The sequence below is a fragment of the Oryctolagus cuniculus genome, chromosome 2 (genome assembly GCF_964237555.1).
Source record: "Oryctolagus cuniculus chromosome 2, mOryCun1.1, whole genome shotgun sequence".
Lineage (NCBI taxonomy): Eukaryota > Metazoa > Chordata > Mammalia > Lagomorpha > Leporidae > Oryctolagus > Oryctolagus cuniculus.
Genome location: NC_091433.1, coordinates 46,036,985 through 46,059,388, shown reverse-complemented (window position 1 = coordinate 46,059,388; position 22,404 = coordinate 46,036,985). Strand labels below are relative to the sequence as shown.

General features: G+C 40.5%; 1 protein-coding gene across 2 annotated transcripts in view; it reads left to right on the top strand.

The window, feature by feature from the left end:
• The window catches only part of ELP3 (elongator acetyltransferase complex subunit 3), a 120,218-nt gene that overhangs the window by 62,766 nt on the left and 35,048 nt on the right, over positions 1 to 22,404 (top strand). For both annotated transcript variants that reach the window (XM_002709449.5, XM_017337875.3), the window contains exons 11-14: positions 10,295 to 10,385; positions 13,748 to 13,813; positions 16,288 to 16,515; positions 17,777 to 17,858. In XM_002709449.5, coding sequence (XP_002709495.1) covers positions 10,295 to 10,385; positions 13,748 to 13,813; positions 16,288 to 16,515; positions 17,777 to 17,858 — 467 coding nt within the window. The remainder of the gene's footprint in view (positions 1 to 10,294; positions 10,386 to 13,747; positions 13,814 to 16,287; positions 16,516 to 17,776; positions 17,859 to 22,404) is intronic.

The following is a 22,404-nucleotide window of genomic DNA, read 5'->3' as shown; positions in this document are numbered from 1 at the left end:
CCAGCTGCAGTCCAGTTGAGGAGAAGGGGAGACATGGATAGGCAGGGATGTGTCTGAGTTTTCCGTGTATTCCCCTATTCTTCCCTCTTGGAATTTCAAACAGTTTGCCCTGCTTTCCCTTCTGCTGCTAATGGCAGCTCCATGGACTTGTGATCTTGCATCTCACCTGGTCTGCCCAGGAAGGGTGTGGCGTCAGTCACCCTGTTCAGCTTCCCTACTGTACCTCTGCTGTGTCTCTGTGACTATTTACTCCCTCTGTGTGGTCCTGCTCAGTCTCTGCTGGACTCCCAGGCTTCTCCACTAGAAACTCCCGCAGCTCTGTCACCAGACCATATCCTCTTTCCTTATTAACTATCTATTTTCCTCTGCAACTCAGAATGTCTTGTTGCTATACCACCATAAAGATGTATGTTAAGTGAAATAAGCCAGGTGTACAGAAAGAAAAGTACAATGATCCTGCTCATTTGTGTGTTCTAAAAAAGCTGATCTTCTAGCAGTACAGAGTAGAATGGTGGTTGGCAGAGTGTAGGGAGATATTGGTCAATGGCTGCCAAATGTCAGGAAGAGTAAGTTCTGGGGTTACATGGTTGGGTGACTGTGGTTAACAGTATGTAGTATATATTTTAAAGTAGCTAGTAGAGAGGATTTTTTGAGACATACACACACACAGCTGCCATCCACTGGTTCATTCCCTAAATGCCGACAAAGGCAAGGATTGGGTCAAAATAAAACCAAGAGCCAGAAATTCAGTCTAGGTCTCCCCACGTGGGTGGCAGGAACTCAGTTACTTGAGTCATCACTGCTGCCTCACAGAGTCTGCATCAGCAGGCAGCTGGAGTCAGGAGCAGGAGCCAAGTGTAGACCCCAGGCGCTCTGATACGGGATTCAGGTGTCTTAGTCAGAGTCTCAACTGCTAGGCTAAATGCCAACCCTGGAGAGAGATTTTGAATGTTCTTATCACAAAGAAATGATATGCTACAATCATTGCACAATCATTTCACAGTTGAAACATCACACTGTACCCCATAAATATAGGTAATAATTATTTGTCAACTAAAAAATTCAACATAAGGAAGATGAAGAATAATTTTAATGGTTATAATTTAAATGGCAACAAAATAGTGTATTCTTTTAGTTATATCAGTTTGCATTTCACTAGTTATTAGTGTTAACTTTTTTGCTTGTAACTATTGTTTGTGTTCCTTCTGACATCAGTAGTCTATTTAGGCCGAATTTGCCAGTCATGGAATTTGGATCAGAAAAATAGTCCTTTTTTTGAAATAGTTCAGAAAACATTTGTAAATGTTATGTCATTTTTATATTATTTTGAATCCTCTCCTCTCACCTGGGTAAATTAGCATACTAAAAACCAAAATGTTAGGTCTGTGTTCATATAGTTCACTTAGCACTTAACTATCTGATAGCTGTGTTCTAGTGAAACAGCTTCATATGTCTGTTTTAAAACCTTATATTTCATTTTAAGATGTTTTAAAATGTATATCCATATGTAGCTGGAGTTTTATATGTCTAAGCTTTCTGAAAGAAACTTGGATTTTAATGCTAAGGAAAGTGTTTATGGGTAACTTAAACATATACAAATGTGTGTAAGAAAAAGCTGAGTATTTACACAAAGTTAAGCATCTGAGAAAGCTGATTTAGGAAAAGAGAAAGATTGGGGTTTTTACTCAGCACTGTTTCTTCTAGTGTTAGTCTTAAAGCTTTAGAGCAATCCTGAGAATGTGGAAAACTGCTATTAGTCCAAAAATGCAGTGAAGCAGCCTTGTTCTGTGTTAGAAATAATCCACTGTCTTCCCAGAAGGAAACCCTTGGCAAAGGAGAAAAGCCTTCCTCTCGGGGTGTTCCTCTGCTCATTATTTTTTTGTTTGCTTGTTTTATAACATAGTAAGGAAAATCATATGTGTCATATTTCTTTTTTTTTTTAATCTATTTTATTTATTTGAAAGGCAGAGTTAGAAGGAGAGAGAGAGAGATCTTCCATCTGCTGGTTCACTCCCCAAATGGCCACAAAAGCCAGGCCAGAAATTTTATCCAGGTTTCCCACATGGTGCAGGGACCCAAGCATTTGAGCCATCTTCTGCTTTGCTCAGGCACATTAGCAGGGAGCTGGATTGGAAGTGGAGCAGGCTGGGACTCAAACCGGCACCTATAGATGATGCTGGCATCACGAGTGGCAACTTAATCCATTAGGCTACAACACTAGCCCTGATATGTGTCATGTTTCTCTCATCAGAAAATCTACCCATTTCTATGTAGGTTAACCTAGTGGTAGCTTCTACTGATTACTGGCAATGTACAAGCATATTTCAAAGAGTTCATTGAAAATGGCATTAAAAGACACTTTTTTGATATAAAAAATTTTGAAATCTACACATATGAGGGATCTTCACAAAGTTCATTGAAATGTATATTATGAAAAAGCTGCATGGATTTCAGAAAATTTTTAGACCAAAATAAAACTTTCCTTTAATTCCATTTTTCACACTATTTCTGAAATACCTATCTACTTGATGGTCACTAGTGAAGCTGAATTTAGAGGGTATGTGTGGAGAAGATTTTAGATGGCTATCAGAAGGGAGGGACCTAGGAGAGGAAGATAATCTGAATAAGAAAATAATGTGTCATACTGTCTTTTAAACTATATTTGACCAGTAGGTTGCGTGATATTTATAATTCTTTTTTCCACCCTGCCTTCCCCTTTTGTAACTATTTTATACTTTTTAGTTTTATGACTCTGGAACCATTTTTATGAAGCTGAGTCTTAATAGAAGATCCTGTATTCAGTCCCGAAGGGTGCAGTCAGTGACTAAATGTAAAACTGTGTCCAGACGCATGATGGAACCACATTAAACTGCTGCTGCCCTCGGGCTATTTGACAGCTGTCTGCCTTGATGTGATATTTAAATCACTGTGAAATATCAGAGTAGGAATACCAATTTGCAACCAAAACATGCTTCTGAAGCGTGAGAAACTTCAGACAAAAAAAAGCTATAGACATCACTTTGAAAGGTTTTTGATGAGCAAATTGCAAATATCAGCACCTCTAAGCTTGAAATATTACCTGTTAAAATAGAAAATTGAATATTGTATATAATCTCTCTTCAAAGAAAGTGAAACTAGATTGATTCAAATTGAGAATCCTAAAAATAACTTGAACTGCTACCTAAATGGACACAGCAAGTTAATGTGGTGAGGAGTCTCACATAAGTTGTGAAGTTCTAGAGTACTTTAATGTCTATTTGTGTATTCCAGATTGTTCCATACAGTACTTTGCAGGTGGAAGATGCTCATAAATAGAATTACCTCCTCCCATTTTCAGTGACTAAGACTTTATCACTGAAAGTAACGGTTGCCTTTTCTGTTCCTTGATGAGGAAAACTTCCATCTGGTATCTCCAGGCGTTTCACTGCCAGAGACCATTAAAGCCATGTTGCTTTTTGTTGTGACAGGCATAAATTTAAAGACATTTATGAACTGTCAGCATCATTGTAAATCTGTCTGTTACCAGGTCCTTACTGACTTGTGCTCTCTGCTAATCAGGCCCATGTGACCTGTGCTGTCTCACTGGGCCATGTTCTTAATGCTCTGTTGTTAGCATCTTGGAATTATTAATAGCTTTTTTTAAACAAGGGAATTCATTTATTCATTTTGCTCTGAGCCCCACAAATTAGATAGTAGTCTGCTGGTAATTCTGTCTTTTTATTGTATAGTTCTGTTTAGGTAGATATTTTAAGGGAAGAACTAAGGAAATAAAAACAGGAATCCATGAGGTTATACTATGATATAAATAAATAGGAAAGAAGAGAGAGATTTTCCTTAAAATATAAGATCAACTAGTAAATATAGAAGTGACAAATAAATAACCACTATTTGGCAACTATAATGCTATATGGTAAAAACCTTTCTTAAAGGGGCTACTTTCTGGTGTAGTGGGTAAAGCTGCCTCCTGCCGTCCTGGCATCCCATATGGGCACTGGGTAGATTCCCAGCTGCTCCACTTCTGATCTGGCTCCCTGCTAATGTGCCTGGGAAAACAGTGGGTAATAGCCCAAGTGCTTGGGCCCCTGTACCCATACGGGAGACCCAGAGAAAGCTCCTGGCTTCTGGTGTTGGTCTGGCCCAGCTTTGGCCATTTTGGCCATTTGGGGGGTGAACCAGCAGGTGAAAGATTTCTCTCTGTCTCTCCCTCTCCTCTCTCTAATTCTGCATTTCAAATAAATAAACAAATAAAAAGCCTTTCTTAGAGAGTTTACTTCTATTAAAATTGTTTTTTAAAGATTTACTTATTTTGAAAGCCAGAATTAGAGAGACGGTAAACAGAGGGAGAGATATTCCAATTGCTGGTTCACTCCTCAGATCACTGCAATGGCCAGTGCTGGGGCAGGCTGAAGCCAGGAGCCAGGAGCTTCATCCTAGTCTCCCACGTGGGTGGCTGAGGCCCAAACACCTGAGTGATCTTCCATTGTTTTTCCTAAACCATTAACAGGGAGTTGGATTGGAAGTGGAGCATCTAGGACTCAAATCGATGCTCATATGGAAGGCCAGCAGGCAGTACAGGTGATGTCTTTACCTGCTACATCACAATACTGACCCCCTCTATTAATATTTTTATATCTTTTAAAGGAACCAGTTTGTTATTAAAAACATTTTGTAGAGTCCAACTTCCCTGCCCATTTGCCCTTGCCCTTGCCCTTACCCTTGCCTGTGATAAGATGGAGAAGAAAGGAGAAAGAGTGCAGAGATGGCAGCTGGACTTGCAGGGAGATTAGTTATATTGAGCAAATAAGTTACTAGACTTAGCAAATCAGTAAATGTCCTAAAAATAATGACAACCAGTTTTCTCATTGTCTGAAGGGATTTACAAACTTTGAAATGTGGAATGTTGAACAGAACACCAAGGTCTCATGTTAGTATAGGAATTATCATTGTGAACTTGAGATTTTTAAATTCATGTGTAGAAATAGTTTAAATGTGTGTATATATAAATATACATTTATGTACATACATATGTATATTTCTTAGTTAAATATACTGTGAGGGTCTGGAGGCAGTGACATCTCAATAGGAGTGAGCACAGTGAGAGCCCAGATTATATACCAAACTTGACAATGGCATCCCCAGTGGCGGAGTAGGTCAACATAGCATGACTTCCTGTGTGATGCACTGGGAAGAGCATAGCATTATTTATGTATACTGCTACTAGGAATTCATGGCCTAAATCTGGTCACAAGGAAGCACTGAACACATCCAAGTTCAGAGTCATCTACTGAATGAAAGTCAGGTACTGTTCTTGAAGACTGCCAAGGAGGTTACACACAAAGACTGAGAGAGTGTGACACACTGAGAGACTAGTAATACATGACAACTAAAACACAGATATCGTTAGGACATCTGGGGGATTTTGCATAGGGTCTGTTGAGCTGTTTTTGTATTGCCAGAAGTTTTCAACTGCTATGTAAGCACTAACAAGTGTTCTTGCTAGATCTTCTGGGAGGAGTGTGTTTAGTTTGTTTAAAGATTTATTTATTTATTTGAAAGGAAGAGTTGCAGAGAGAGAGAGGGAGAGACAGATCTTCCATCTGCTGGTTCACTCCCCAAAGGGCCACAATGGCCAGGGCAGGGCTAGGCTGAAGCCAGGAGCCAGGAGCCTCCTCCAGGCCTCCTTCCCAGGCACATTGCAGAGAGCTGGATTGGATGTGGAGCAACCAAGACTCGAACTGGTGCCCATATTGGATACTGGTGCTGTAAGCCCTGGTTTAACCCACTGTGCCACAATGCTGGCCCCAGAGTATGTTTAGTATTTTAAGAAACCTCCAAACTGCATTCCAAAGTGGCTGTACCATTTTGCATTCCTGCTAGCAAATGAGAGTTCCTATTGTTCCGTATTCTTGTCTGCATTGAGTGTTGTCGTCATTCCACATTTTGGCCATTCTCGTAGATCTAGTGGTATGTCATTGTTTCATTTATTCTGTGGACATATAGTGTGGAACATCTTTTTATATATTTATTTGCCATCTATATATCTTTTTTGATATGTTATCTGATTAGACTTGACCCATTTTTTAATCAGGTTATATTTTAAATCAGTTTTCTTATTGTTGAGTTTTAATTTTCTTTAAGGTTTATTTATTTATTTGAAAGGCAGAATGACAGAGAGAGAGGGAGAGACAGAGATTTCCATCTACTGGTTCACTTCCCAAATGATCACAATGACTGGGGCTGGCCCAAGCCAGGAACCAGGAACTCCATCCTGGTTTCCCATGTAGGTGCCAGGGGCCCAAACACTTGCGCCATCCTCTGCTGCCCTGCCAGATGCATTAACAGGGAGCTGGATTGAAGCAGAGCAGATGAAACTTGAACCAACACTCTCATATGGGATGTCAGCATCATAAGTGGCAGCCAAGTTTTAGGAATCTTTGATATTATGGATAACAGGCCTTTCTTAGATGTGTCTTTTACATTTTATTTTCTCCCAGTCTATGGCTTATCTTCCTATTATCTTGATGGTAATGATCTAGAGCAAAAGTTTTTACTTTTAATAAAGTCCAGCTGCTCGGTTTTCTCTTTCATAAATCATACACATATCTTTGGTGTTGTATTTTTAAAAAGTCATTACCATACGCAGAGTCATTGAAGTTTTATTGTAGTGTAGAAACTGTCTTACAAATTTGGGTTGTATACAGTCAGGTCTGTGATCCACATTGGGATAATTTCTACAAAGGGGTAAAATCTGTGTCTAGATCAAGGTTTTTTGTTTTTGTTTTTGTATGTGAATGTCCAGTTATTACAGAAATGTGTCTTCCAGCATTGTATGGCTTTCACTTCTTCTTCAGAGTTCAGTTGACTGTATTTATGGGGTCTGTTTCTGGGCTCTGTGTTCTGTTCCATTGATCACTTTTGTCCTTTCACCAATACCATGCTGTCTTGAATATGTATATTTACTGTAAGTGTTGAAATCAGATGGTGTTAGTCCTCCAGCTTTGTTCTTGTCCTTTTATATTCTAATTCCTATTCTGGGTCTTGCTTCTCCATTTAAACTCTAGAATAATTTGATACCCAAGAAAGATTGAATTGTATTGAATCTACAGATCAAGTTGGGAAGAACTGACATCTTGACAATATTTAGTTTTCCTAACTGTGAACATGGAATATATCCATTTATTTAGTTCTTTCATTCACCAGAATTTTTAGTTTTCTTCATCTTGATTTTGTCCATATTAGATTTATACCAAAGTATTTCCTTTTTAGAGGGTGCTAATGTAAATGATACATGGCTGAAGAGCCCGTGAGAGTATTTTAGGCATGGAAAGCCAAGACGCTCTGGCAAAAAAAAAAAAAAAAAAAAAAAAAAAAAAAAAAAAAAAACCCTAAATGAAAAAATGCAAGATCTCTGCGGGTGAGATTCCAGTAGAAAGAACGGGCCATCAAAGAAGGAGGTACCTTTCTCTGAAGGGAGGAGAGAACTTCCACTTTGACTATGGCCTTGTCGAAATAAGATCAAAGTCGGCAAGCTCAGGGGACTTCCATGGCCTTGGCAACTCATGACTTGAGCCTGGGGAGATTGCTGATGCCTTAAACAAGAGTGTCAATTTGTTAAGTCAACAACAGGAGTCACTGTGCACTTACTCCCCATGTAGGATCTCTGTCCTTAATGTGTAGTTCAATATGAATTAATGCTATTACTAGTGCTCAAACAGTATTTTGTACTTTGTGTTCTGTGTGGGGGCAAACTGATGAAATCTTTATTTAATATATACTAAATTGATCTTCTGTATATAAAGATAATTGAAAATGAATCTTGATGTGAATGGAATGAGAGAGGGATCGGGAGATGGGAGGGTTGCGGGTGGGAGGGAAGTTATGGGGGGGGATCCATTGTAATCCATAAACTGTACTTTGGAAATTTATACCTACTAAATAAAAGTTTAAAAAAAAAAAACTTAAGGAATATACCATCAAACGGCCTAGCCAGGCCCTTCCTAAGGCATTTCTTCAGGTCAATTCGAAGTCCTGTTAGCCCCAACTCTGTCTAGACCCATTTTTAATCAGTTAGTGGTTTATGCCTTTGCTATATATCAAATTAATGAATTCCCATTTAATACCCAACTAAATTTGCCCCATCATGTTTCAAAGAATGCTCTCTAGAAGTTTGAGCAGCTTTTTGAATTTTTGTGTGCCAGTGAAAAGAGAAAGTGTAAAACTGAAAACATGAATGAGTAGAAGATCAGTGTCTTCATGGGCAGGGAAGCTTCCTGTGGACATGGAGAGGAGCCCTGCTCCCCAGCATGCTGCTGTGGGGCTGTCTACCTTGTGCTCCTGCGTGCAGGAGGACTGTGACGTGCCTGAGAGAAAGTCCATGTGTCAGGTAGGCTTCTGGGAAGCACAGGTCACAGCGCTGTGGCTATGAGTTCCATGTTGAAGAATTAAATATATGTTAGATAGGTGTCTTTAAACAGAAGCATGCATAAAATACGGTTATGTGTTGATCAATTAAAGAAAATGTTTTAGGGGCTCACGGGGGCTAATATGTAACCCTATATATTCCCCTGCAGCAATGCTTCAATATGTATTTTTTTTTAAAGATTTTTATTTATTTATTTGACAGGTAGAGTTCGAGATAGAGAGGTCTTCCATCCGTTGGTTCACTCCCCAAATGGCTGCAGTGGCTAGAGCTGGGCCTCTTCCAGGTCTCCCATGTGGGTGCAGGGGCCCAAGCACTTGGGCCATCTTCTGCTTTCTCAGGCCATAGCAGAGAGCTGGATTGAAAGAGGAGCAGCTGGGACATGAACCGGTGTCCATATGGGTTGCCAGCACTGCAGGCAGAGGATTAACCCACTGCGCAACAGTGCTGGCCCCTTCAGTACTTATTAACTCAGTATTCACAGCAACATAATTGAAAACAACTTATCATGAGTAACAAGAATTGAATGTTCAGGATAAATAGAATATTCAGAAGACTTTACCTCTGGTCTATATAATATGAAGCAGTAAAGTATTTTTTTAAATATAGTTATGTATTCCTTGCTAAAATAAACCTTACTGTTTAATATCCCTCATTCAGTTTTATCTGATTACTAACTTTATAGTTCTAAAAACAGAAATATATTTTACTAAGTATCGTAAATAAATCATATATGAATATACTCACTAGTATTTGTCTTAAAGAATCCTGACTTTCTTAAATGTATAATGTCTATGGCAACTCTGCTGGCTTTCAGAATCTAATAGACTTATTATGAACAGCTCTGGATGTGAATTGACTTGAGTGAGGAATATCTTACTAGACTCAAATGGATGAATTAGCTAATTGCATTTATCATGTGAAGGGATATGTGAAAAGAGAAGGAAGAGACTCAACTTGATTCAGAAGCAAAATCAGAAGAAAAGATAATTGGCATATTCTACACATTTTTCTTCCAATCACCAAGTATTAGAGAAAACAAATTGGAGACTTGTCTTTGAACAAGAAGCAGATGTGCTAATCATATTCTTCATATTTTTTTAACCTGCTGTATCTTTAGATGCTGATTTTTGTCTAGAGCAAGGTGTTGGGGCTACTAAAATGGAATTTATAACTTCAACTTTTGTTTAAAATCTCTTTGATGCCTGGCACATTTCACTGTATTAATGCTAGGAAATAAATGTTTTCTCCTCTCTTCTTTAAATAAGCGGTTGTTCTTTTGATGCAGGGTCACTTCTAATTTTGATTTTTGGGAAATGAGAGGAAAAATGTATTCTTTGAGACCAGTTGTTGGCTACGCCAGGCTTTGGAGCTTCCTCATTGCCTTTACTCAGCAACTATATGGGAAAATGTTTGTAAACTGTAAAGCAATGCATTAATAGTAATTGTTCTTCCTCCTTGTTAAACAAATTTAATTTTTTTAAAAAAAGCATTATTTAGTACAAATGTCCCTTCCACCCAAAATCCCTACTAATGGTTATTTGGCCTTTGGGTACTTATTTTGCACATTATAATCTTACAAAGTGATTTCCATAAGGTGTCTCAAAAGAACTCCAAGAAGTTGATGAGCATCATAGTCTCATAGATGGGAAAACTGAAGCACAGAGAAGCTCTGAACTTTGCTTCCTGGCTAGAATATTCAGCCTCTGCTTTCTTGGTGTGCTTCATGGGTTGTTTTTCCTTTTCTTTTCTTTTTCTTTTTTTTTTTTTGTTTTTGTTTTTGTTTTTGTTTTGTTTTCCTTTTGTAAATATCCCTGCCTTACTGTTGTCCAGAATGATTTGTATTTTGCAACATCTCATGTTTTTCCCCTGCAGAGATATTCCGATGCCCTTAGTCAGCTCAGGAGTAGAGCATGGCAATTTGAGAGAGCTGGCATTTGCAAGAATGAAAGACCTTGGAATACAGGTAAGAGTGAATAGGCCTGTCAGGATGAAAGTGAACTGAAACACAGAAGCCTTTGGTACTGCCACACTTACAGACTGATCTCACAAGTCAAGTTAAAAAGCTTTCATCTGTTGAGGGCATTCTCTGTAATGTGTTGAAGATGAAGCTAGTGGTAGCAAGGCTGCATCCTACCCCTTTCTCTCTTGCTGCTTTCAACCAAAGGGTAGAGGTCTTTCGATTTGTATTTTAAAGGCAGAGATACAGGGAAGGAGAGGAGAGTTCTCCCATCCACTGGTTCATTTCCCAAGTGCCTGTGACAGCCAGGGCAAAACCAGAAGCTAGGAATTCAATCCAGGTCTCCCGCATAAGTGGCAAGGACTCAACTACATGAACAATCACCTGCTGCCTCCCAGGGTGTTTGTTAGCAGGAAGCTAGAATGGAGAGCAGGGTCTGGCACTCCAGTGTGAGACCCAAGGGTCCCAGTGACTCTTAATCAAGGCATCAAACACTCACTTTGTCCTTTGAATTTAATGATTGTTGTTTCTCCCTACTCAGATTGCCAACTATGTGTTTAACCCTCTTTTTTCAAAATATTTTTTTCTTTTGAAGTATTGGATATTCAATTCTTGATTAGCAGGTTATAGAAGAATAAGAGGTGGTTTCTCAAAGGAAATTACCAATCATTTGAAGAGACAAGGACTATATACATGAAATAATTCCCAAATGCTGTTGTCCCACATATACCAGTCTCATTCGCCCCATCCCACATCATGTCTATTCAATTCATGTATTTGTTTCACAAATGTTTACTGAACAACTTCTCTCTCCTGGCCCTGGAATAGGAAGAACCAAGGAATCTGAAATTTAATGGTCTCTGTATGTGATTCTTAAGTCATAAGTAAGGTTTGAAACTTAGTGCCCTAGAAACTTCTTAAAACTGTTAAGGGGGTAAGACCGCAATGGTGGGTAGAGCACAGCACTGATTCCTGGCTCTGCATTCAGCGATTTGGAGTCAGCAGGTTGGGATGTGGCCACGGCATCTGTTTGTATCTGGCACAGTGTGCATGGTTCCCATGCACAGTTTAGACATGGACCAGACATTGAAAGACATTGTTGTAAAGACTACATATTGTGTTTGTGGTATAACCTAAGATGTTTTCTCACTCAAATTTATCATGGAGGCCGGTGCCGCGGCTCACTAGGCTAATCCTCCACCTTGCGGCGCCGGTACCCCGGGTTCTAATCCCGGTCGGGGCGCTGGATTCTGTCCCGGTTGCCCCTCTTCCAGGCCAGCTCTCTGCTGTGGCCAGGGAGTGCAGTGGAGGATGGCCCAAGTGCTTGGGCCCTGCACCCCATGGGAGACCAGGATAAGTACCTGGCTCCTGCCTTCGGATCTGTGCGGTGCGCCGGCCCCAGCGTGCCAGCCGCGGCAGCCGTTGAAGGGTGAACCAACGGCAAAGGAAGACCTTTCTCTCTGTCTGTCTCTCTCAGTGTCCACTCTGCCTGTCAAAAAAAAAAAAAAATGTATCATGGAGAAAATTGCTTAGAAGATTGTTTGTCCAAAGGATGGTTTGTAAACATTACTGGTTTATTCTTCCCCCACCCCCTATTAAAAAAAAAAGTGATGAAAAGTTTAAGTTCTAGAAAAACAGCAAATACATTCCCAGTAATACACAGCAGCATCAAACTAGATTTTGTGCCCCTGCTGCCTCACAGCCTCTAGCAGTCCTTGTTCTCCACCCCTCTTACTGCTGAGAACACCTTTGCCGAGGTGGCTGCACCCTTTGTAAACATTGGTAGTCCATCTTAAAGGAAAATAAGATTAAGTCTGAGGGCTGGAGTTCAGTCACAGCCAGAGACATCTAGTTCCCACGATCAGTATCTTTACCAAAAGGTAAGCACACCAGTCTCTGCCTTTATTATGAGAGCATATACCTGTAATGTACTCACGTGCAAGCTACTACTATTCAGATCTACTGTAGGTAATTACAACATTTACATTCAATATAATAGTAGTTAAAGATTTATGATCTTTGCTCTGCAATTTTTGTTTGCTGTAGTTCATGGAATCTACATCTGCAAGTTATTATCTCAGGCTGGTTCCCAGAATGTGGAAATAACCTTAGTTTTTATAGAGCTGAACAATGATGGAATCTTATTTTTTTATAGAATTCTATACATATATAACAGTCCTATATAAATATACTATTAGAATAGTTGTTTTGACATCATCAGATTTCCTAAGATGACATTTTTCACTGGTGGAAAATCTTAGAATCCTGAAAATAATGTTTATGGTTTTTTTTTAATATTTATTTATTTGAAAGTCAGAGTTACACAGAGAGAGAAGAGGCAGAGAGAGGGGTCTTCCATCACTGGTTCAGTTCCCAATTGGCCACAGTAGCTGGAGCTGCACTGATCCAAAGCCAGGAGCTTCTTCCAAGTCTCCCATGCAGGGGCAGGGGCCCAAGGACTAGGGCCATCTTCTACTGCTGTCCCAGGCCATAGCAGAGAGTGGGACCAGAAGTGGAGCAGCCGGGACTCTAACCAGCGCCCATATGGGATGCCGGCACTGCAGGCAGCAGCTTTACCTGCTATGCCACAGTGCCAGCCCATTTATGGGTTTTGTTCTACAGGGTAAAATATACCATAGAACATATAGTTAAATAATAATTTTGTTCTTATAACTGTCAGTCTAGATAGAAAGTACACTGCTTGTGGAGTACGAATGAGAGAGGCATCATAGTACTAGGCTGTGCAGATAGGCATTGCATTGGCATTCTGTGCCACCTGCTTTAAAAGCCACGTGTGACCGTGGCTCAGATTGCATACTACAAGACTCCAGGTTCCTTCCCGCCTACCTTCCTTTTTTCCATTCTTTTTTCCCTTGCTTCCTTCCTGCCATTCCTTCTTCCACAGACCACTCTTTGCCAAAAACAGCCATCTTCAACATGCATCTTCTTAATATTTCTGAAATGATACAGATACGGTGATACTCAAAATGTTAGCTACCATAAAATGGTGCAGGTTTTACAGTTTTAGGACTTTGCCTTTCATTCTTCCATGTAGATAGTTTTGGATTGTACTCTCAGATAATTACAGCTCCAAGGAAAACTGTTTTCTAATTTTGTGACTTATATCCTTATATATTGGTCTCTTTTGAATTCTACATTTCTTTTAAAAGTAATATTATACTACTTCATACACTTCTCCCACCCTCAGACTTATTAAAGATGAATTTATTTTTAAAGTCAGTTATTTTATATCATTGTGAATTATGTCCATTCTTAATTTTGAGCCTAGAATTTGATGGAGTTAAAGAAAAATTTAATTAGTTACCAGTTTTTTGTTTGATTCTTCCCTTCCCCCTTCTTTTTGGTAGTGTCGAGATGTGAGAACCAGAGAGGTTGGAATCCAAGAAATTCATCACAAAGTACGGCCATATCAGGTGAGTTTCTCTGTATTATAGAGTTGGGTTCTGGTAGGGTCTTTGCCAAGCCTGGACCCCCACCTTCTTACCAATAGGACTGAGCCCTAGAAGTGAATGTCTAACTCAGAGTAATTGAGGATTAGGTACAGATTTAAAGTCATGACAGCCAAATACAACGGTGACTGAATGCTAGAAGAGCCAGGTTAGTAAAACCAAGTCTGAACATCTTTCCAGATCAGCAGTGTCCAACAGAACTCTGCAGTGTTAGAAGTGTTCCATCATCCGAGCTGTCCGTCTTAAGTAGGCATTAGCCATGCGCTGCTGTTGAGAAATTGAGCAATTGAAATGTGGTGGATAGAAATGAGGAACTGTCATCTTCTGGCTACTTTAGTATGATTCAATTTTAATTAATTCAAATATAAATAGTCATATTCAACTAGTGGCTGCTCGCAAGAACATGGTATAATCTGCCTATCTCTGTGTATATCTGTAAAACTATTGCCTGTTGGTGATAATCAGATGAATAGATTGGTCTTTACCAACCAGGGGTCCTCAGATTTTAGGCAGAATGTCCTAAAGTGTTTATCATAAATTATGAATTAACTATTTTATAATGTCCAGCTGTGTGTCAGATTTCCTGTGGGGTTTTAATGCTGTGGAGCCCCATTCGAACAGCAGGAATAGATCATCTCTGTGTTAGTATTTCTTTTCTTGACATAAATTGTTCAATTGACATTTTTCACACATAGGATCTTTTGAAGGAACAAGTAGACCCAACACACTTTATCATTTTGCCAGATTCTTACATATTTTCATTAGTTATTTAGCAAACATGCCAAGTTAGGATGAAATATAACTGTTGGTCTGAGTTGTTCACCACGTTGTAAGTATACTGTGCCCATTTATAGGATGTATTTGGGAGTAACCTGTAAAAAATATGCAGGTTTCTCTGTATAAACTTAAATTTACTTGTATGTATGCAAAGTACAAGGGCCATTTGTAAAATGAATTGAAGAGTCAAGTCTGTACATTGCTACCACAAAAGCTTTCCCTGGGGCCGGCGCTGTGGTGCAGTGGGTTAACACCCTGGCCTGAAGCACCGGCATCCCATATGGACGCTGGTTCAAGACCCAGCTGCTCCACTTCCAAGCCAGCTCTCTGCTTTGGCCTGGGAAAGCAGTACAAGATGGCCCAAGTCCTTGGGCTCCTGCACCCTCGTGGGAGACCCAGAAGAAGCTCCTGGCTCCTAGCTTCGGATCAGTGCAGCTCCAGCCATTGCAGTCAACTGGGGAGTGAACCAGCGGATAGAAGACCTCTCTTTCTCTCTCTGCCTCTCCTCTCTGTGTAACTCTTTCAAATAAATAAATAAATCTTTATTAAAAAAAAAAAAAGCTTTCCCTAAAAAACCTATTCTCCAGTGATTGAATTTTCTTTTCACTTTTTAAAAAAAAAATATTTATTTATTTGAAAGGTGGAGAGAGAGAGGCAGAGAGAGAAAGAAGTCTTCCATCCCCTGGTTCACTCCCCAAATGGCTACAATAGCCAGGGCTGGACCAGACCAAAGCAGGAGCCTCATCCTGGTCTCCCATGTGGGTGCAGGGTCCCAAGCACTTGAGCCATTTTCCACTGCTTTCCCAGGTGCAATAGCAGGGAGCTGGATTGGAAATGGAGCAGCTGGGACTCAAACCGATACCCATATGGGACGCTGGCTCTGCAGGCAGTGGCTTAATCTGCTACACCATAGCACCAGCCTGTCTTCACATTTGTATCTCATAATTAAGCATACTAATATAAGAGCCCTATAGGATGCCATACTTTCTTAAAATCCCATGAAAGAGTAAATGACCGGATTCACAAATTAATTTTCTAAAAGATTTTACTGGAGGAAATAAGGACTAGGCAATGAAACCACTGGGGCCAGTGCTGTGGCACAGGATGTTACACTGCTACCTGCAGCCCCTGCATCTATTACGGGTGCCAGTTTAAGTCCTGGCTGCTCCGTTTCCCATCCAGTTCCCTACGGAAGATGACTCAAGTGCTTGGGCCCCTGCACCCACCTAGGAGACCCGGATGAAGCCCCTGGTCCAGCCTTGGCCATTTGGGTGGTGAACCAGCAAATGAAAGTGCTCGCTCTTCTCTCTCTCTCTCTCTCTCACTCTCAGAGATTGTTCATCAAGAATCAAAGATTTAAATACGTGGAAGCATTTACAGAGCTGGATATCTGTAAGAACCTCAGGGTTAATGAAGTTCAAATATTTGTAGAATTGTAATGTTGTTTTCCTTTTATAATAGTTCATGAACAAGACATGTACTTTTATTTAATCTTGGTGCGATTTGAGAGTAGACAAGTAAAGTGAAACATAATCAGTGGATCATTCTTTATCCCTAACTGTGACTTTTAACCTAAATAAATATATACAATTATAAAAATGAACTTGGTTCTATAATTTTGAAAACCACTTTTTTTTCCCCCATGGCTTTTTGTTAAACAGGTTGAATTGGTGAGGAGAGATTATGTGGCAAACGGTGGCTGGGAAACATTCTTATCATACGAAGACCCAGATCAAGACATTTTGATTGGCCTGCTACGATTACGAAAATGTTCGGAGGAAACCTTCCGTTTTGAATTGGGTGGCGGTGTTTCCATAGTCCGAGAGCTGCACGTGTATGGGAGTGTAGTCCCTGTGAGCAGCCGGGATCCAACGAAATTTCAGCATCAGGTATCCCACGTTCCATTTCTGTTTGACTTATAATTAAGAAGTTACCCAGGCCAGCGCTGCGGCTCACTAGGCTAATCCTCTGCCTTGTAGCGCCGGCACCGGGTTCTAGTCCCGGTCGGGGCGCCAGATTCTGTCCCGGTTGCCCCCTTCCAGGCCAGTTCTCTACTGTGGCCTGGGAGTGCAGTGGAGGATGGCCCAAGTGCTTGGGCCCTTTACCCCATGGGAGACCAGGATAAGTACCTGGCTCCTGCCATCGGATCAGCACAGTGCGCCGGCCGCAGCGGCCATTGGAGGGTGAACCAACGGCAAAGGAAGACTTTTCTCTCTGTCTCTCTCTCTCTCACTGTCCACTCTGCCTGTCAAAAAAAAAAAAAAAAAAAAAAAAAAAAAAAAAAAAAAAAGTTGTTACCCAAAGGAGGAAAAGAGAAAAAGAATAGGATGCAGAGGGGCTGAGGGAGACAGAGGAGCAGGAAAGGGGAAAGGGAGCCTAGACCCAAGGGAACCGTGTTTCAGTTGCTCAGAGATGTTTTCTCTCCAGATTGTACCCTTTGTGGAGTGTTAGGGGAGCAGGAGAACAAACTGAGATTCAGTCAAGTGGAACATACCAGAATGAGCCATGTGAATTTACTGTGCTTGAAAGTCAAAGATCATCTAGCAGTTTCATATGGATGGACCAACTTAGGGACTCAAATGAGATGGTGCTGTGAAAGCACTTAGAAAACATTAAAGCACTTAATATAAGTTGTATTATATGTAGTGAAACTCTGCCTTAACCCCCAAAGACCTAAAATTAATAGCTCACTTTTTAAAATTTCAGGAAAATGTTTTAAAACCTCTAATGGTAGAGATAGGGTGAGCCTCAGAATTGATGACTTAGGAATCTTACCTGGTTTCAAAACCCTTTTAGAGGGAGGAGAGTGACTCTAATGAAAGACTGATTGCTCCAGAATTCCATCACCTGGACTTTGCCTAGAACTTACCTAAAAAGAGACAAAAGCTGAGAGAGACTCACCTCTTGCTGTGATGAGATTACATCATCCACAAAATACCTTTTGGTGGAAGGGTATACCTTTTTTACTAGTCTGCTACTGTGGTGTGCTTTTGTTATAACTGAATGGTTTCTTTTTCCTTGCTCCTCTAAATGGGTTTTTGTCTCAGCAGATTTTAACAACTGCTAAGTTACAGTCTTCTTGTTTTCTTAGCCCCTTAATGGACTTCCGTCTGTTCTTGATTCCCCTACTCTCTCCGTGTCTCCTTACAGGGATTTGGCATGCTGCTGATGGAGGAAGCAGAAAGAATAGCTCGAGAGGAACATGGATCTGGGAAAATAGCTGTCATATCAGGTAACCAGGGGAGGCTGAAGTTCATAATTAATTCGCATTTTGAACTTGGTACCACAGTGAAAACGACCTTGCTGCTCTCTTGCCCCTACCTAGGAATATGATGTTGAAAATTGGGCCAGACTGACTGGTGAGGGGCTGTGTTCAAACACAAAGAAAATTCATGAGAGCATTTGGTGAACAGGAGCTTTCGGAGATGTACTCCGTCCCTGAGAGTGGCAGGACCAATCATCCGTATCCTGTCTTCTCACTGCCTGTCACATTGGCCTTCATGGCCACGTCTGTGCTTTGTGCCCAGTAGTTGCTCTGGGGAAGTGGAGCTTGATGTAGGGATCCAAGGGAAAGGTAAACCAATGTAGAGGTTATCACTGTTGTTCAAAAGCATTAGTGTTGTTTAAAGGCAGACGTCTTGTTCCTTAAATGTTGTTCCCAGTGAATTTGTTCTTGGAGAAGAGCTTTCCTTTGTTTGGGAGGGGAGCAGAGGGAAAGGTTTTCCTCAACCCTTTTAGGATCCCTGGCTGGGTCCAACAATGAAGTCGGGCAAAGATAGATTAACAAGCGGAAAAGCATACAGATTTATTGGGTGCAAATTTTACAGAACATGGGAGCCTTTTTAAGGAAATGAAGACCCAAAGAAATGAATTGAACCTGTGTTTTATTCTGTGTTTGAAGTATGGAAAGTTGTGGAAAAACTAGAATAGGATAAAGGAGTATGAGCTGAGGGTAATAGCTGGGGAGAAACGTAAAGGTTCTGTTCATCCAGATTCCTCTTGCCTGTGTCGTCTTTAGAGACAAAGACGCTCCTTTTGTCCCGGTGTAGGGAGGGCGGCTCTCACCTGAGCATCTCCTGACCTGTTTCAGAGAACGGGTAGGGAAGAATCCTTCCTGCTGTTTCTCAGATTGCTTTAGCTGAAAATATTTTCTGTGCCAACGCACCATATTTCGGGGAAGTGAGTTTGGTTCCTTACCCCTTTCTTTATAAGGAATAATAAGCTTCCCATTCCTGTCTAGGACCTCAGATAACTGGGGAAGTAGCCAAGAGAAAGAAATTGTGGTGTGAATAGAACAAGAAATGTTGTATACCTATTTCATTCCTACTTTTTAGTACTAGGTCTCTACAGAAATTGCTCTTCCTAGTAGGAAGCTACATAGCATGGTAAAAGACAAGATCAAAATTTAGTTTATTTTCCTTCTAGCATTTGCTTGTTTTGCCATTAGACTGCCACATTCCTAAAGCTGAGAAAATACTCTTTTCTGACAAGTAGTAAGTAGAAATGAAGTTTAAAAAAAATAAGGTGTTGCCAATCAATAAATCAGTTTCCATACCCAGGTTTTAATTATTAAAGTTAGGAAAATATAATGATCTGGGCTTTCTTAATCATTAAGTGCTATTTTGGGTTTTGACATTATCCAGACAGATTGATAGAGCATTTTTTAACATGTCTAGCTTAATATATTTTTTCTGTTATCTTTAGTTTTACAAAGAAGAGTTAACCAAATGAGGCTCGGTACTGACATCTGTAATAAAATATTTGCCTCTCAGTTGTTTAACTTAATGGCTGGCCAGAAGTAGCAGGAAAAGGCCACAGTGACTTGTAACTGCTCATGGTATCACCCAGCACTTCTGTGGTCCCTTGTGCAAGAGTGTTTTCAGTAAAGTACTTGTGAAACTTTAATTTGCTCACAGATCACCTGGAACTCTTGTTAAAATTCAGTCTAGCTCATTAAGACCTGTTGGGGCCTGGGTGCCTACAAGTCTAACAGATTCCCAGGTGATACATATCACTGATTCAGACCACAAGATTTTCATATGCTCTTCCAAATATCTCTTTTCTTCCCAATTATTAAAGTAATGACTTTCTGGCCTTGGCAGTGCTGTACTCCCAAAGTCCAGTCCACAATCACATGATTTGCTGGTGTCTATGGAAACCTAATGAATTTTAAAATTGGAGAGCATCCATAGTCCATCATTGCTTGACATTGTTTCATTTGCCTTCATGATATCTCTCTCTTTTTAGAACTGTTACATGCAGAGAGGGTTCTTAACTTGCCTGAGGTCATACCCAATTGCTCATAAGAGCCTCACTTTCTGCTTTTTATGAGCAGGGTGTCTTTCTAAATGGAAATCAGCATCTGTCCTCTTTCCAGCTTTTTATCATAATCTAAATAATAGCTCAATTTTAGATCATCTGCATGTAGAATTTCTAAAAATAACTAGAGACTTTTACAAAGTAACATATAAGAACCTTTCTGCTTGTCAGCGGGTACAGTAGGCCTACTAGATTTTTATAAAGTTTTGGCCAGTGGTTTCCTTAGGAACAGTCCTAGCATGCCCTGCTGGAACTAGAGTGAATTCTTGAGGAGGAAGCACGCGGCAAGTTCTATGTCCTGTTACTCTGGCCTGGGAGTACCACCGTTCTTCTCCAAAGGGGAGCAGCTGAGGGTCTTGACTTGCTGTTTGCCCTAAGCTCTGTTACTCTTCAAATGACAAAACTAAGAACGTTTTCTCTATGAATGCTGTCTGTTACTTCTCCAAGTTAGTAATATGTTGTTCTGTATTTTAAGTTTCTGAATCTGACACTTGAGGTGTCCACTGTCCAGCACTTCAAGGAGAGCGGTTGTGAAGAATTTATAACATGTTTTTTAACATTTTTTTCTTCCATGTTTGCTCGCTCTGACTTTTTTTTTAACTGAGTACAGTGCTTGTATGTGTATGCACATGTGCTTCTGCTTTGATTGTTTTTTTGTAAAAAGTCAAACACTTATTCCCTCTGTAATCTGATCCTTAGAATAAGACTCCCTTCATGATAATAGTGGTGTTTGTGGGCTGTCACTAACAGTACTTCATTTGATGTGGTATATAAGAGGAGACTCTGATATGGATGCCGGCAGGTGCCAGGATTCCACTCCCGCCCTCCTTGTGATCTAGGATGGTTTTATTTGATCTCCATGGATCTGTAGTACCTTATTAAAAAACAGCTGGGTTAGGTTATCTTTTACAGCACTGTCTAGAATTCTGCCCCTAGAATCTTACCTTCTTTACTTCTCAACATGACCAGTTGTGTTTTACTGGTTACATTTTAAGCAGATTCTTTTCTAATAACATAGTAAAAGACTTCAATTTCATCAGTAATTGATTTCAATCTCATTGTAGGTTGGATGTTTGATGAAAATAATGATGATAAATTTTCTCATTGGTAGTTAATCCTATCCATGATTTGTAGAAGCATATGAATTTTGGTCACAACTGCTGATACCTTATGACCCAAACGTCTCCAGTTCCTTTTCTGACCTACTCAATTCATAATTCCATCCTTGTTCTGGGTCTCTGGGTTTTTGTATGAGTCATACACAGGGCTGTATGACAGTGCTGGCCTAGATGTTTTGTCCTGGCATAACTAGTAGTTTGAGTAAGGGAGAGACAGAGCCATTTATCATCTTGGATACACTGACTATAAGTGTAATGGATTTTTGTAGAACTTTTTTCAAAAATTACATCCTGATTCATTATATTTCCTTTCACCTGTCTAGCAGTTTTTCTGTTACTTAGATTTACAATCTTAGATTTGGCCTCTAGATAATATTATTAGCTACATAATAAATCTGATTTAAATCTCTGGTAAAAAGATTCGGCATTCTTTTTCCCTATTGAAAAAATAGGGTTTTTTTAAATATTTATTTATTTATTTGAAAGTCAGAGTTACACAGAGAGAGGAGAGGCAGAGGCAGAGAGAGCGAGAGAGAGAGAGAGAGAGAGGTCTTCAATCCGATGGTTCACTACCCGGTCGGCCACACGGCTGGAGCTGTGCTGATCCAGGAGCCTCCTCCAGGTCTCCCACATGGGTGCAGGGACCCAAGGACTTGGGCCATCTTCTATTGCTTTCCCAGGCCATAGCAGAGAGCTGGATTGGAAGAGGAGCAGCCAGGTCTTGAACCAGCGCTCATATGGGATGCCGGCACTTCAGGCCAGGGCATTAACCTGCTGCACCACAGCATCAGCCCCCAAAAATAGTTTTTTAAAAGCTGTGTCACCTCAGTGCATTTATTTATTTATTTATTTATTTTTGACAGGCAGAGTGGACAGTGAGAGAGAGAGACACAGAGAGAGGTCTTCCTTTTCTGTTGGTTCACATCCCAGTGGCCGCTGTGGCTGGAACACCACGCTGATCCGAAGCCAAGAGCCAGGTGCTTCTCCTGGTCTCCCATGCGGGTGCAGGGCCCAAGCACCTGGGCCATCCTCCACTGCCTTCACAGGCCACAGCAGAGAGCTGGCCTGGAAGAGGGGCTACCGGGACAGAATCCGGCGCCCCAACCGGGACTAGAACCTGGTGTGCCGGCACCGCAAGGCGGAGCATTAGCCTATTGAGCTGCAGCGCCGGCTCCTCAGTGCATTTTAAAGTAATATACAATATATTTTACAGCTGATTATCTTTTTTTAAAGGTTTATTTATTTATTTATTTATTTGAAAGGTAGAATTACAGAGAGGCAGAGAGAGAGAGAGAATATCTTCCACCCACTGGTTCACTCACTAAATGGCCACCACAGCCA